This window comes from Colias eurytheme, chromosome 11 (assembly GCF_061535395.1).
Source record: "Colias eurytheme isolate Ceu_HAF_F1 chromosome 11, ilColEury1 Martin Lab GWU primary, whole genome shotgun sequence".
In the NCBI taxonomy this organism is placed as follows: Eukaryota; Metazoa; Arthropoda; class Insecta; order Lepidoptera; family Pieridae; genus Colias; species Colias eurytheme.
The window spans coordinates 11,590,723-11,605,434 of record NC_142990.1 but is presented as its reverse complement, the minus strand read 5'-3'; the positions used below and the strand labels follow the sequence as shown (position 1 = coordinate 11,605,434).

The following is a 14,712-nucleotide window of genomic DNA, read 5'->3' as shown; positions in this document are numbered from 1 at the left end:
CACTATCAGTCTGAATTAACAACAATATTACTAATTACAATATTATTTATACATAATATATAGTGTGTTAATATATTTATATTACATACATACTAAAACAATTATTAATTTTATCAGACAACAACGATCAACCATTTTCATACAAATTCCATATTAAATACATTATGATTTAATAAAATACGTAAGTACAATTTAAGTACGTATACTATTTTACGACTTACGGCTTTACTACAAAATCATTATTATTACGAACTACCCGCGCCAATAAAAATTACTAACAAATTGCAGCCCTTGGTAGTTGTCTTGCTCTAACATTAGTAATGCTTAGTATTCTATCTCGTTCGCACTACGACATGAATTTTGTATTTCGATTCTTTATCAGCGCGGGTTATAAACGACAAATTAGTGGAAATTTATAGAAATTAGAAACGCGATAAGCTAATATTTTAATTAATTTACAATTACTTTGCCTAACAAATGCTAATACTAAATAATAAACGCGTATTCGTGATAAATATCCGTAGACCTAAGTTTTGTGGTAAGGCCGCTAGTGTTTACAATCTAGTAGGTAAAAGTGGAAAACCTATACATTTGAAAATTTTTATTTTTTACATCATTATCTAATATTTATCGTTTTACGGAATATGGTAAAAAGTCACAAAAATAATAAATTTTAACAGACATTTGGGATGATTCACAATAGTTGCCAGAATCTATTTTAAAATATAGCGCAACACAATTTAAAATGCTATATTTTCGGAAGATTTTAGTAGTACAGATAGCTGGTTGGATGAAAGCCAAACCGAAATGCAGTCGACGATATCTGGGCAAGTTAATTTATAAAATGCATTGTCACAGTGAGATTTTGTTGCTGAATAAATGATAACATAAGTATAAACTGTATTGTATTGCGCAAATAAGATACATCTGATTTACAAGCAGATCTAGATACAGTTAATATTCAACTCTTTCATCGACTATATAGAGTTGCAATTGCCATAACAAAAACAGGCTAAATGAATAGTCATTTATACATATGAATAGTCCTTGTATGTGTGACAGTACAGTTAATATTCAACTCTTTGATCGACTATATAGAGTTGCAATTGCCATAACAAACATAGGTTAAATGACTTTATCCTTGTGTGCGTGACAGTACAGTTAATATCCAACTCTTTGATTTACGACATAGAGTTGCAATTACCGTGGCAAAATCCAACTAGAATCCTTGTGTGCGTGACAGCTATAACGTATGCATTATTCTGTATTCATGTGTTACAAATTTTTGTGTTTGAATCCAACTGTTGTTTTATATATATTTGTCTATGGTTGATATTTTTGATGAGTTATCTAAAAAAGTCATCAAAGAAGAAACATTTTTAATAGTTTCACAAATCTCGACATGGCTCCAGTACTAAAACATCTTTACAGGCACTATGGAAATACAGCTTAAAATAATTAGCTTAAAATAAACATTCAATTAGTACAAATTATAACCTATATTTAACACTCGTGGAATCATAAGGAACACTTAGAATTTACATATCTAAATAACTTCGTTAGTTACTTTCAAATGAATATTTTGTGATATATTTCTATCTCCTTTACCTAAACTATTCAAAATACACACTTATTAGGCTTGAAAGTCAAAATGTAAAAATTCACACCTTAATTTAATAATCACCACATAAGCTCACTGCACAATATACATAGCTGATAAAATTACTTTGAGCACCTACACTTTTTACAACTATAATACGCACAAATAAAATATGCATACAATCACTTCATTTAGCACATTTGAGTGTCAATATTTATAGTCGGGTTATACCCTAAATAGTTTTTGTCACTATACTACTTTCACTGGGGCTGGAATTGTCTTCTATGCGGATGTTTTTGAGGTCCTGAAAAGAAATTAAAATATTAATATATTGAAATGATAAATTAATATTAAAAAGTTGGTGAAAAGTGGTCAAAATTCTAAAAAAACATACACCAAAAAAATATTATAATATGGCACTGATTTTATAAAAAAAGACTATTAGTTCTTATAAAAAAATAAACTACTAATAAAAAGGAGATTCTTGCGAAATGCGATCTCTATTATTCTCAGTCACAATTGAAACAGTAGTCATAAATCCCTTTTTAGCAGTCATAATTAATATGTGACCTTCCGATTTTTCTTACGTCTGATAAATTCTCTCCGATTTCCCGATCAAAATTGCATAAAGTGATTTGCTTATTTTCAGTAAATTTTATAATAGGTATCTATAACAAAATACGATATTCTGTTTTTCAACAATTTCCGATTTCTTTAAAATTTTTGTGCAAGTTAAAAGGAACATTTTGAATACTATTTTAAATAATCTCATACGGACACAATTTATCCGCAAAATATAAATATTAAATACTTCATGGAGTTTCTTGCCGGTTCTTCTCCGTAGATACTGCTTTCCGAATCGGTGGTAAATGTTAAAATATGTAATGACGTTTCAAAAGTGCTTCTAGAAGAAGTATTATTGAATAAATAAATGTTTGAGTTTGAGTTTGAGTTTGAGTATCATGTTAATAAACCTGAAAGCTTTCATCTTTTGAAAATGAATAACTGGGTTGCTTTAAACATTTAATATATTTCCCATTTACTTTTGCCCGATTTGTTTCACATTTGAATAATAAAGAAAGCCGATGGCTATAAACGAAAATAAAGAAATTGGTTAACCACTCATCCGTAAAAATGTTTCTTTGAGAATCTGTAAGCTTAAGCTTATATTAATATTTGTCCTATTTTTTATTGAGCATACATCGTATGAGTAAAACCAATTTGCGAATTCAATTTTCTTTACTGCGTTGAAAACAAAAACCTTTTTTATTTTGTATTCCATCTCAGTAATGGCCGAAAACAATTTTTGAATTTAGAATATAGGTGCGCAAGCAAGATATAAAATTTCGCGCGAATTTTAACAATTATTTTTTCGTAATTGAAGTTAGCTTTGAAAATATTTTTGTGTAATATTTTAACAGCAAGTTATCCAATATACGTATTACGTATTGAAAAATGTGTAAAATATTATGATGATTGATTCATAATTGTTCTGAAATAAGGCTTGTGATTGAGTAAATGAAAATTATTAAAATAAAGGTTTGAGAAGACTGGAGAAGACATATTATTTTTAAAAAGCAGTAGATATTTCTTCTTATAAATTACTTACATATTAATATTTAATAATATTACAACATAGTTTTATTTTTTTAAATCCATTTATTTGTAGAGAAAATCAGTCTATTAACAAAATTTATACTAAACAACATAGTAGTATAAACAAACATTAATGTGATACTGAACAACATACAAATATAATTAAATGTGTGATTATATCATGGATAAATTGAAAGTAATTAAAACCATATTTTTACTGACAATGATGTTTCGTTAATATCAATCAATATTTGCCGACGAAGCAATCATATTTCCTTTTTAAGAGCCCCTTGTACTGAAAGTTTAGGCATTTTAGGCACTGAGATGGCTCGCGCCCGCGTTGCGCAGGAGCCGGCGCGGCATGAACTCCGGTGACCTATGAAGGCGGGCGATTATGCCACAGTATAAATAAATCAGTAGTTCGATTTTATTTGCTATCGTAGGAATGTTGTTGATAAATAAATTTACTACTTATCCTATACCATTAAACGAGCAATATTTGCATATTTATATATTTGTTTGTATATATACAGTGTGGAAATTTTCGATGTGCCCTGAATGGAAAGTACTTGAAATACTAGGGATAGCAAATTTTTCTGAAAGGAAACATTCCTTTTTCAAATTTTATTTTATTATTCAAATCGATAGAAACAATATAAAAGATAATTTATTGTTAATTTCTCGTAAAAATTTTTTGGTCTATTTTATACATACATTTAAAGTTTAAAATGAAACTCTCGTTCTGGATACATTAATTTATTTTCTTCTGAAAATATTGGTAATAATAATTAAAAGTAAAACAAATAAAAAAGGCAAAATAATAATTGAATATAAGTATGTAATAAGTAAGTTAGTGTATTCAACCAACTTAAAAAAGTGTGACTATTTTACAACAATTTGAATAATAATCAATTAATGATTTGTATTATTGTATACAATATCGAAGCTTTTTAAGAAATGTATAAAATACTTTTTTATGAATTATTAATTATTATCATACATCATAATATTATGTTACCGGCAATATATTAAACCCTTCTTAGTAAATGTATGTTATTCCGAGAAACGGTCGGAATGAAATAAATTATATTCGTCACATTACCTATGATATCTTTAAATCTGAACTTTTCCTAAGTAGCAAATGTGGGTGGTTTTTGGGCTAGCGATTAACCAATATGAGGTCAAAACTAAAATCCAAGATGGCGCCGACGAAAATTTGAAATGTTTTCGTCATGGGTGTCATTTTCAAAGAGTTGGAGTAGCTATTAATCAATATGAGGTCAAATCTAAAATCCAAAATGGCGCCGACGAAAATTTGACAAAATTTCGTCACGGGTGTCATTTTCAAAGAGTTGGAGTAGCTATTAATCAATATGAGGTCAAATCTAAAATCCAAAATGGCGCCGACGAAAATTTGACAAAATTTCGTCACAGGTGTCATTTTCATGGTTTTTGGGGTAGCTATAATTAACCAATATGAGGTCAAAACTAAAATCCAAGATGGTGTCGACGAAAATTTTACATCTTTACGGCATGAGTTTCATTTTCAAGGTTTTTGAGACAGCTATGTACATCTTTTCGTCACGGGTGTCATTTTCAAGGTTTCTGAATTCTGCTCGAAAAATATGTAAACGGTTGTAAGAAAAATATACTTACCAAATTATCGACGGTTTGAATTATCAAATTACCCCAATGTTACCGTCGATAATTTGGTAAGTATATTTTTCTTACAACCGTTTACATATTTTTCGAGCAGAATTCAGAAACCTTGAAAATGACACCCGTGACGAAAAGATGTAAAGTTTTCGTCCGCGCCATCTTGAATTTTAGTTTTGACCTCATATTGGTTAATAGCTACCCCAATAACCATGAAAATGACACCCATGACGAAAAGATGTAAAATTTTCGTCGGCGCCATCTTGGATTTTAGTTTTGACCTCATATTGGTTAATAGCTACCCCAAAAACCATGAAAATGACACCCATGACGAAAAGATGTAAAATTTTCGACGGCGCCATCTTGGATTATAGTTTTGACCTCATATTCGTTAATAGCTACCCCAAAAACCATGAAAATGACACCCATGACGAAAAGATGTAAGATTTTCGTCGGCGCCATCTTGGATTTTAGTTTTGACCTCATATTCGTTAATAGCTACCCCAAAAACCATGAAAATGACACCCATGACGAAAAGATGTAAAATTTTCGTCGGCGCCATCTTGGATTTTAGTTTTGACCTCATATTGGTTAATAGCTACCCCAAAAACCATGAAAATGACACCCATGACGAAAAGATGTAAAATTTTCGTCGGCGCCATCTTGGATTATAGTTTTGACCTCATATTCGTTAATTGCTACCCCAAGAACCATGAAAATGACACCCATGACGAAAAGATGTAAAATTTTCGTCGGCGCCATCTTGGATTTTAGTTTTGACCTCATATTGGTTAATAGCTACCCCAAAAACCATGAAAATGACACCCATGACGAAAAGATGTAAAATTTTCGTCGGCGCCATCTTGGATTATAGTTTTGACCTCATATTCGTTAATTGCTACCCCAAAAACCATGAAAATGACACCCATCACGAAAAAAGTCAAATTTTCGTCGGCGCCATCTTGGATTGTTGTTTCATAAAAATAATATTTGTCATACTCATTGAATACAGATCAACCAACATCATAATAGTCTTTCTACTAGTACTTCAAAATTTTGCCGCTATTCCTATTCAATAACCCATAAAAAAGAGGATCTCAGGCAAGGTAATTTTTAAAACATAATTTTAAATCACTACATAGTATAAAACAAAGTCGCTTTCACTGTCCCTATTGTCCCTTTGTACGCTTAAATCTTTGAAACTACACAACGGATTTTGATGCGGTTTTAATAGTTCTTTCGATTCCCGGTCGAAGAAAATGAATTTTTGAAAATCTTTGAATGCAGTTCTATTTCTTTTTAAAAATAAAGGATATTTGCTATCTCCAGTATTTCTAGTACTTTCACCCAGGGCCCATCGAAAATTTCCACACTGTATTTACAAACAAATATATTAATATGCAAATATTGTTCGTTTAATAGTATAGAATAAGAAGTTAATTTATATTTACAACAATAATCCTAGGATAACTAACAAAATCAAACTACTGATTTATTTATACCGTGACATGCTCGCCGTTTTACTCGCCGCTCGGTTCTAATACGCGAGCGGCGACTGCAACGTGGTCGGGAGCAAAACTAGCACAGGTCCTCCTTCGATGACGTCCGGCTGGACTCTGGCGGCACTGACGTGGTGCGCGCGAGTCGCATTTTACGTATTATATTTTATATAGAAAAAAATAAGGGCTAAATTAAAAATCTATCCAAAAATTTCCCTGTAAAACCTGATTAGTAAATGAAATGTCAAATTTTCATAAACATAGCGTTCCCCTAATTCTCATAAAACTGATTATGCTTTTAAAATCGATGTTACTTCTGATTTTTTTTTGATCGAGTCAAATGTTTAATATTGTGTTTTTATCCAAAAAAGTCACTAGATCAAACGTTTATCTGTGCTATATATTTTTTTAGGATTTTAAATATGATGATTTCTATCCAAAAACCATGATTTAATGCATCTACAGACGCTCCGATTTGGTTGGTGCCAACCATCCGACCACGACCAAATCGGAAAGTGTGGAGAGCGGTCGGTCCGACATAATTATTATTAATATTGGTTTGACGTGGTCGGATGCGCCAGCAATTCCGACCAAACCAACTTCCTATCCGATCCAACCAAATTGGAACGTCTGGAAGCTTTGTTCCGACCAAATCGGCTCATTCCATAGATTAATATAGGTAATTGGCTCATTCACATTCGCAACGCCGCCGGTGTAGGACGTCAACATGAACGCCGAGGGAGTTACGGTCACCGAACGTGACATATTAATAAAATTGCTGGAACTATATAAAGACTTTCCCTGTTTGTGGGACTTAAGTAACAAAGATTACGCAAATAGAGATGCCAGAAATCAAGCGTATTTTATTATGTTAGAAGTATTAAAAAAAATTGACAGTGCGGCTACATTAAAAACCTTAAAAAATAAGTTGTAAGAGCCGCATATGACTGTAATTTTCTCTATTTCTATAGTAGAATTTAGCCCATTCTCTTCGTACTATGGTCAACTGACATATTACTCTATGGTCAACTGACAGCTGGAAGTCCAACCGTCGGACAATCTGTAGCAATGTTGGAATGGTTGCCTTGTCGGTTCCGATATGGTTGGCACCAACCAAATCGGAGCGTCTGTAGATGCTATTAGAAACATACATTTCGGAGCAGGGCCCCTTGGTCTAGTAGTGCAAACAAATGCATCCTGTCATCCTATATGTAAATAATACAAATGTACTAAGGGAAAGTTGCTCCACTTAATTTTTAAAAATTAAATCATTCGTATAATTTAATATTCGTAAAGTACCAAAAATGACAATTTGAAACAATTTTCGTGAAAATTACACCGGGTGATTTTTTTTTATCAGTACACAAAATTTGCGAATACTTTCTATTGATATCTTCAACTTCATGTTTATATAACTGATCAACTTTTACAAAGAAATTTGGACGAAATATAAAAAAAAATAAGCTTTCCATACAAAATGCATAACTCTATACATTTTTTTCGACCTAAGTTTCTTAGTGAAAGTTGTTCAGTTTAACTAATAAAACGGATAAACAAATTTTGTATTTAATAAAAAAAATGTAATGTTTGTGTTAAAAAATTATAAAATAGAAAAATACGCAAATGAAAACAAAAGATATTTATTTCTGACTAGCTTCCGCCCGCGACTCCGTCCGCGCGGATGTCAGTCTTCGCGTCTTCTACAGATTTATTCATAATCATAATCATAATCATAATCATTTATTCACCATAAATACAAAATTAAATACATAGAAATAATTATCTTAATTAATTAAACATAAAAATACAAGGATATCATAATAGGACCTGATGATTAAAAAGATAATATGACCTGCAGACCTACACTAAGACAGCTTGTATCGTAGGCCTGCAACCCTTCCTGATAACACAATAAGGTAAGTGGTACTCATTATATATCAGGTATTAAAAATTATCTGATATTATCAATCAAAATTATTTATACATAAAGATAAGACATTATTTATACATATTAAGATTAAATTTTACATTTTTATTTATTAATTTATAAACTAAATGAAATCTGCGCCTATATTAACGCCTTTATTTATAAGTGTGTAACTATGTGTGAACGTGTGTGTGTGTGTGTGTGCGTTCATGTGTGCGTGTGTGCGTGTGTGTGCGTGCGTGTGTGGGTGTGTGTGTGTGTGTGTGCGTGTGTGTATACGATATATTATTATATTATGTATAATATATAGATTTATATTGATAAACCTAATAAATCTTTTGCTAGCATTCTGATGCTTTATCGGTTGCACTGGATTTATCTCTTTTTTTTCAATCGCTTGAATGATATAGGATGGGTCCTTGATGGGCATCGAATACTGAAGTCTCGAATCAATCAATTCTGACAGTAGGCAATTTATGTAAAATCCAATAATGGTCCATCATTTTATTTTGCCTAAACGTTACATACTTTTTTATATATTCTATTTTTAACGAATGATTCACTCCAGTCCAAACAGCAAATAAGTAGACTTCTGCTTCTGCAACGTTTAGTTGTCCCTGAATTTGGAAAAAATAGTCATGATTCTTATCTATGACAAAAGTGTTATTTTTTGCATTGTATTTCAAATATTAAATTTTTTTTAACCGCATCTTACGCATTCATGTCTTTTGCCGGAATTAGACATTTAACTTCTACTAGTCCCATTTTCCCTTTTTGATATGGGAGTGTATAAAGTAAATTTTTTAGATATTTCTCGTTATACTTTTAAAAAGTTATTATTGTCATTTTGCTCATTAGGTAAAGTAATTTCGATATCAGTTTTAAGTTTTTTGATACCTGCAATAATAACGTCATAATCGCCTGCACATACTTATCGATTACACCCTGTATACAATCCACCATCCACATTCATAATGTTTTCCTGTCCTCCTCTTCTTTACGCTGTTCACCGATACATTTTAAATGAGTAAATCTGCTACCACTGAAGGATGTTTCATTGTGATCAGCAAATTTTCACCACTGTTGTCGATTATTTGTTTTTCATTTTTAATCAGCAATTGGGAATCATCAGTTTTGTTTTTTGCAGATTGGTGATGTACCCTAACAATACGTCGAAAAGGGAAAGCATCAACGAATTATCGTTTTCGTCTTCTTTTTTTATTCTTCGCGTCTCTGTTACTTCTGTTTGTTTAGTTCTCAACCCCACTGAATTTTGATGATGTGATGATAATCCATTCGTTTTAATATTGGTACTTAGAGTTTTTTGGTAGTTTTGTAGTTAGACTAAACTAGAAATGGTGGACTAAATTTGTCAGCGCGTCTGTAAGATCAGAATATAAAACCAACATCCTGTATTTAAGTTACAAAATTAATAATCAAACAACATGCCGCTACGTTGAAAATGACTAGAAGAAAAAATTAAAACACCTCGGATCAATTTTGGAGTAAACAAATCATTTTCCCCGTATGGGGATTTCCCCGGATGAACTTGGGAAGTTCAAGTTCTCAATACAAGTTTATATTATATTTCGTATTTCTCAAACGAAAAATAAACATTTTTGGAACTTCAAAAAAATTATATTATAAGAAAATTTATGAGCTTACTTTAGTTTTAAAGAAATATACATCCCTTTACTGACACCCCGTAAAATAAAGAAATTGTTGCCAATCACCTTTGCAATCTATTTGGTTTCATTAACTTTATGTTCGAAGATAATTTTTTTTCTAGTAGTTACACGCGTATTTTTTTCGTTTATTTTCCATATCGAAATCAAATGTTTAAAAATACGAATATTTGCACAAAACTAAGATAAAAATAATCAATTAACAAAAATATTAAATTTAATGAAGTAGAGCAACTTTCACTTCGGTATGAAGGAAAATCGAGCGTAGAGCACACGTCAGAACGCTCCGGCCCAAGGAGCGCGACTAAAGAAATTCGCTAGGATTTTTCCTTATTATTTTAAATATTTTTTTAATATTTAAAGAATTATCAAAATTCAAAAAAAAAAATTTTTAAAGGATTAATACACATTGGTCTTCAACCAACTCGAATAAATTAATGGAAAAAATAACTTTTAGCAGTATTTATCAATCGATTTTGTAAGGCAAAAAATGGGAAATTTAATGAATTTATAACGCTCTAATTAAGAAAATCATAAGTTTTTCGGCAATTGTATTCAGCAGTTTTTAATAACGACTATATAAGGATAATAATGCGCTGATCAGATTATGTAAATTGTAATCGGTTGCAACGTAGTGAGTGCACAAACTTAGCTCGAAATGATTTTGGGGGAAAGAGACTTATCTTGAAGGCCTGATTAAGGTAACATAAAGTAACTTTATAAATGTGAAAAAATTCACGCGCATTGCGTATATAACACTAATTGATAAACAAGAAAAAAAAATTCAGTTTATCATTTCATTAGCCGGGAAAAAATTGTCAAATAACTTGTTGAAAACGCAATTTTGCTAGACTGCAGCCTTAATTATGAAAACTTAATTTTAAACGTGTGTTTTTAATATGGTGTATTGATACACTTTTAATAATATTTCTCCATAAATAATGATTAAATTGTATATGTATACAGGTTGTCCCATCATCGGTGTACTCAAAGGGGCTTAAAGTTTTGTATACGCTGTGTACGTAATTTTTATCGTACTTTTTAAGGGTAAAAAGACACGTTCTCGTATCATAGTAAGCTGAGATTTGGCTCGCTTCTCTAGAAGGTACTCGTTCACCTTTCACACACTATAATTTAATTCAACAAAGGCCGCGTTCCGTCGATACAATATTGTAGTTATTGAAATAATATTTCATGTAATTTGGTTGAGATTGTTTTTTAATCATCTCAATACAAGGGGTGTTCTTTAGGCACATATAACCGAAAGAGTAGAAAAAATTCGATTGCTAATTGCTCCGGAATGGCAAAAATGCTCGGGTTCGTATCTCTTCTGGTGATGGTTTTTATTCAACTCTTTATTTATTTATTTATTTATGGCATACGCCAAACCATACATTAATTATAAAACTTAATTCTAAACTTATCACTATGTCCTTAGTTCTAGGTACCTCTTACATTCTTCACCTATCATTCCCATCCCTGACACAAACAAATCATATCCTGGTGCAGAATTGAGGATTGAGTTCAGCAGTGAAAGCATGCGAGGCACCGGAGACTGCTGGCGTTGAACCGTGCGTGTGCGCCAAACAGCTAACAGTTGGTGGTAACTCTTTAAAATTATTGCTCATTTTTTAAATTTCAATGCTGTTTAATTAAATATGTAATAAATAAACGTCACATTGATATTATTCAATAGTAATTCTTACCCTGGAAGTGGCTAGCCTTTGCACGACTATTTCGAGCCGGTCACCAGCTGATGCGATCAAAGGCACGGTAAGGCAGCAGTCGTAGTCGACAGTCCGGGTGCCATTCACCTGTTATAAGATACAAAATTTACATAAAAACGCTTATAATTTCATGTACTTTAACACTGTTTAAAATACATGAAAAGAGAGCCTTAAATCTAATCAATATGTTTTTAAGCTATTGCATAGCTTCTATCGCGGGCCTTGAACGCGGGGACCGAATCCAGAAATTGCGTAACGAAAATCCTCACGCTCCCCACTCCGACGGGCGCGGAGGTGTGGCTTGAAGGCATGCTACGCAATAGCTTTACCGCGGCAGTCCCCGAGTGCCACACGTCTTTTTATAATATGTACCTCTATATGCCTCTGAATAGCACAGGGACACTGAACTCTTTCGATGCTGGTTTCAGAATTGAAAAAACACAATATTTTATTTTACACAGTATAATTTCAATACAATACCGACCATGATTGTGAAGTAAAAATAAAAATATGTTATCCACATTATAATTTTAATTTCAAACATTTGAAATATCGTCTCTATCTACTCAAAATAAACGAGCAAATATAAAGTTTTTAACACTTGACCCGAATTCTAATTTGATTGATTTACTAATGAAGTTTATTCGTTCTACTAAAACTAATTAGTGATTTTATAGCTTCTTGGTTTTGTTTGTTTGAAACTTTCAGGATGCTAACTAGCTGCGCCCCGCGGTTTCACCCGCGTGGCTACTCTCGTGTTGGTCTTACCGTGATGATAAGCCTTCCACGATGAATGGGCTATCTAACACCGAAAGAATTTTGCAAATCGGTCCAGTAGTTCCTGAGATTAGCGCGTTCAAACAAACAATCAGCTTTATAATATTAGTACAGGTGTATTTAACAATATAGATAAGTAAGAGATGCTAGCTTTTCGCCCACGCTTGATCATTCAAACATATAAGTTATCATAATATTTCCCTAAAATTCTTCTTCATACAAATTCATCCAAGCAAGGTGACACATAATATAATTAACTAGCGGTCCGCCCCGGCTTCGCCCGTGGTACATGTTTATGTTTTCTCTACATAAGAACCATCCTCGTACTTCAAGGAATATAATAAAAAAAGAATTATCGAAATCGGTTCAGCCGTTCTCGAGTTATGCGCTTACCAACACATTTTGCGATTCATTTTTATATATAAAGACTAGCGGTCCGCCCCGGCTTCGCCCGTGGTACATAATATTTACGTTTTCTCTACATAAGAACCATCGTCGTTCTTCAAGGAATATAATTAAAATAAAGAATTATCGAAATCGGTTCAGCCGTTCTCGAGTTATGCGCTTACCAACACATTTTGCGATTCATTTTTATATATAAGACTAGCGGTCCGCCCCGGCTTCGCCCGTGGTACATGTTTACGTTTTCTCTACATAAAAACCATCCTCGTACTTCAAGGAATATAATAAAAAAAGAATTATCGAAATCGGTTCAGCCGTTCTCGAGTTATGCGCTTACCAACACATTTTGCGATTCATTTTTATATATAAGAAGATTATTACCAGAGTTATTATGCGCATCGCATCGCATCGATCGTATTTGATAGCTTCTCTATAATAAGAGAAGCTGTCAAATGCGATCTGTGAGTCATAAAATTCGTACGTAAAGTATCAGTAACAATAATTACACAATAGATAATTTTATAAATAGCTATCTGAATATACTTCTATAATACATAATGTAATCGCTCACCTGAAGAATCCTATCATACGGCCTCAACATCCCCACAATATCAGCTGGCCCACCCTTCCTTATCCTATTGATGTATACACCCCTCTCATATAATCCGTCAGAGACAGAAAACCCATAGTCGTCATAAATTGCGTCTTTATACAAAATCACGTGGTGGACAGATCCACGGGCTGGGGATAGTGTTTCACTGCTGTAAAGACCTGTAAAATAATTAAAATTAAACATAATATGATTTTTAGTTAGAGCCTATAAAAATGCGCCTATTAAAGTACTACACATTATAAAAATGTCATGTGTAAAGCATGCAAAGACGGATAATTAGAATGCATTTTGAAAATGGTTGCTTAATACAATATTTGACGAATAAGTTCAAGAATGGAAAAAATCAAGCCTGTGCATAAAATAGCTGTTTAATATTCATTTCAACTATCATATACACACAAAATAATTATTACTAAAGCTACGAAGAAAAATTATTTACTTTCAATATTTTGAACCACTTTCAATAAAAGGAACAGTCGAGCATCTACTACAAAATAATCAAAGGAAAATGGCCAATTTCAAATCTTATTTGCGATTGAATAAAAGAAGGTAAGGGTCGCGGTTACATTTAGAGTAGCACACGCCATTAAACATTATAATAACTTAGTTAATTTTTATCAAAAAATCATTCAGTTTTTTTAAATAATGTTCCCTAATTAATCGAATATTTATCCAAATAAAAACTGCACTATTGAATCTTCATATTCATAATTTTGTAACTCACCTGGCACATCATTTTCATATATCGGGCTTGAAAATTGAAAACTCGAACCGGCCACATTTTTCATAGGTGATTTCTGCGGCGTTGTCACAGTATATATCCCATTATTGAGGTAATCAGAATCCCAATTCGGTCGCCTTCCTTTCGTAACCATACTGTAGGGTCCCATTTGTACGTAATCACATTTACACGACGACCTTTCCATGTTATGTAACTGGCAATCTTTCATATTACTCGTCAATATTTCGATTTGCTGTACATCATCTTCTCTTGTGTTTTGTTTCTTCATCGTATTCTCTGGTATTATACACGTGTTCTCGTAATGAAACGTCTTCAGTGAATTATTGAGTGAATAATTTGGTAAAGGCAGATCTTGGATAAACGTATTAAAATTGGAAGCCATAAGTTTGTCTTCGTCTGTCGGGGAGTACGGTTGCTTATCTATTATTCGAGTCTTGTCTGGAACGGCGTATTCGATTACTTCAGAATTGCCTGCAAATTGTGAATGA

At 32.3% G+C, this 14,712-nt stretch overlaps 1 protein-coding gene across 3 annotated transcripts in view; it reads right to left on the bottom strand.

The window, feature by feature from the left end:
- Nucleotides 1–1,300: 1,300 nt before the first annotated feature.
- The window catches only part of Grip (Glutamate receptor interacting protein), a 252,271-nt gene continuing 238,859 nt past the window's right edge, over nt 1,301–14,712 (bottom strand). For all 3 annotated transcript variants that reach the window (XM_090107517.1, XM_090107518.1, XM_090107519.1), the window contains 4 exons: nt 14,207–14,695; nt 13,441–13,640; nt 11,670–11,777; nt 1,301–1,904 (listed from right to left, as the gene is read on the bottom strand). In XM_090107517.1, coding sequence (XP_089963643.1) covers nt 1,833–1,904; nt 11,670–11,777; nt 13,441–13,640; nt 14,207–14,695 — 869 coding nt within the window. In that variant the 3' untranslated portion in view covers nt 1,301–1,832. The remainder of the gene's footprint in view (nt 1,905–11,669; nt 11,778–13,440; nt 13,641–14,206; nt 14,696–14,712) is intronic.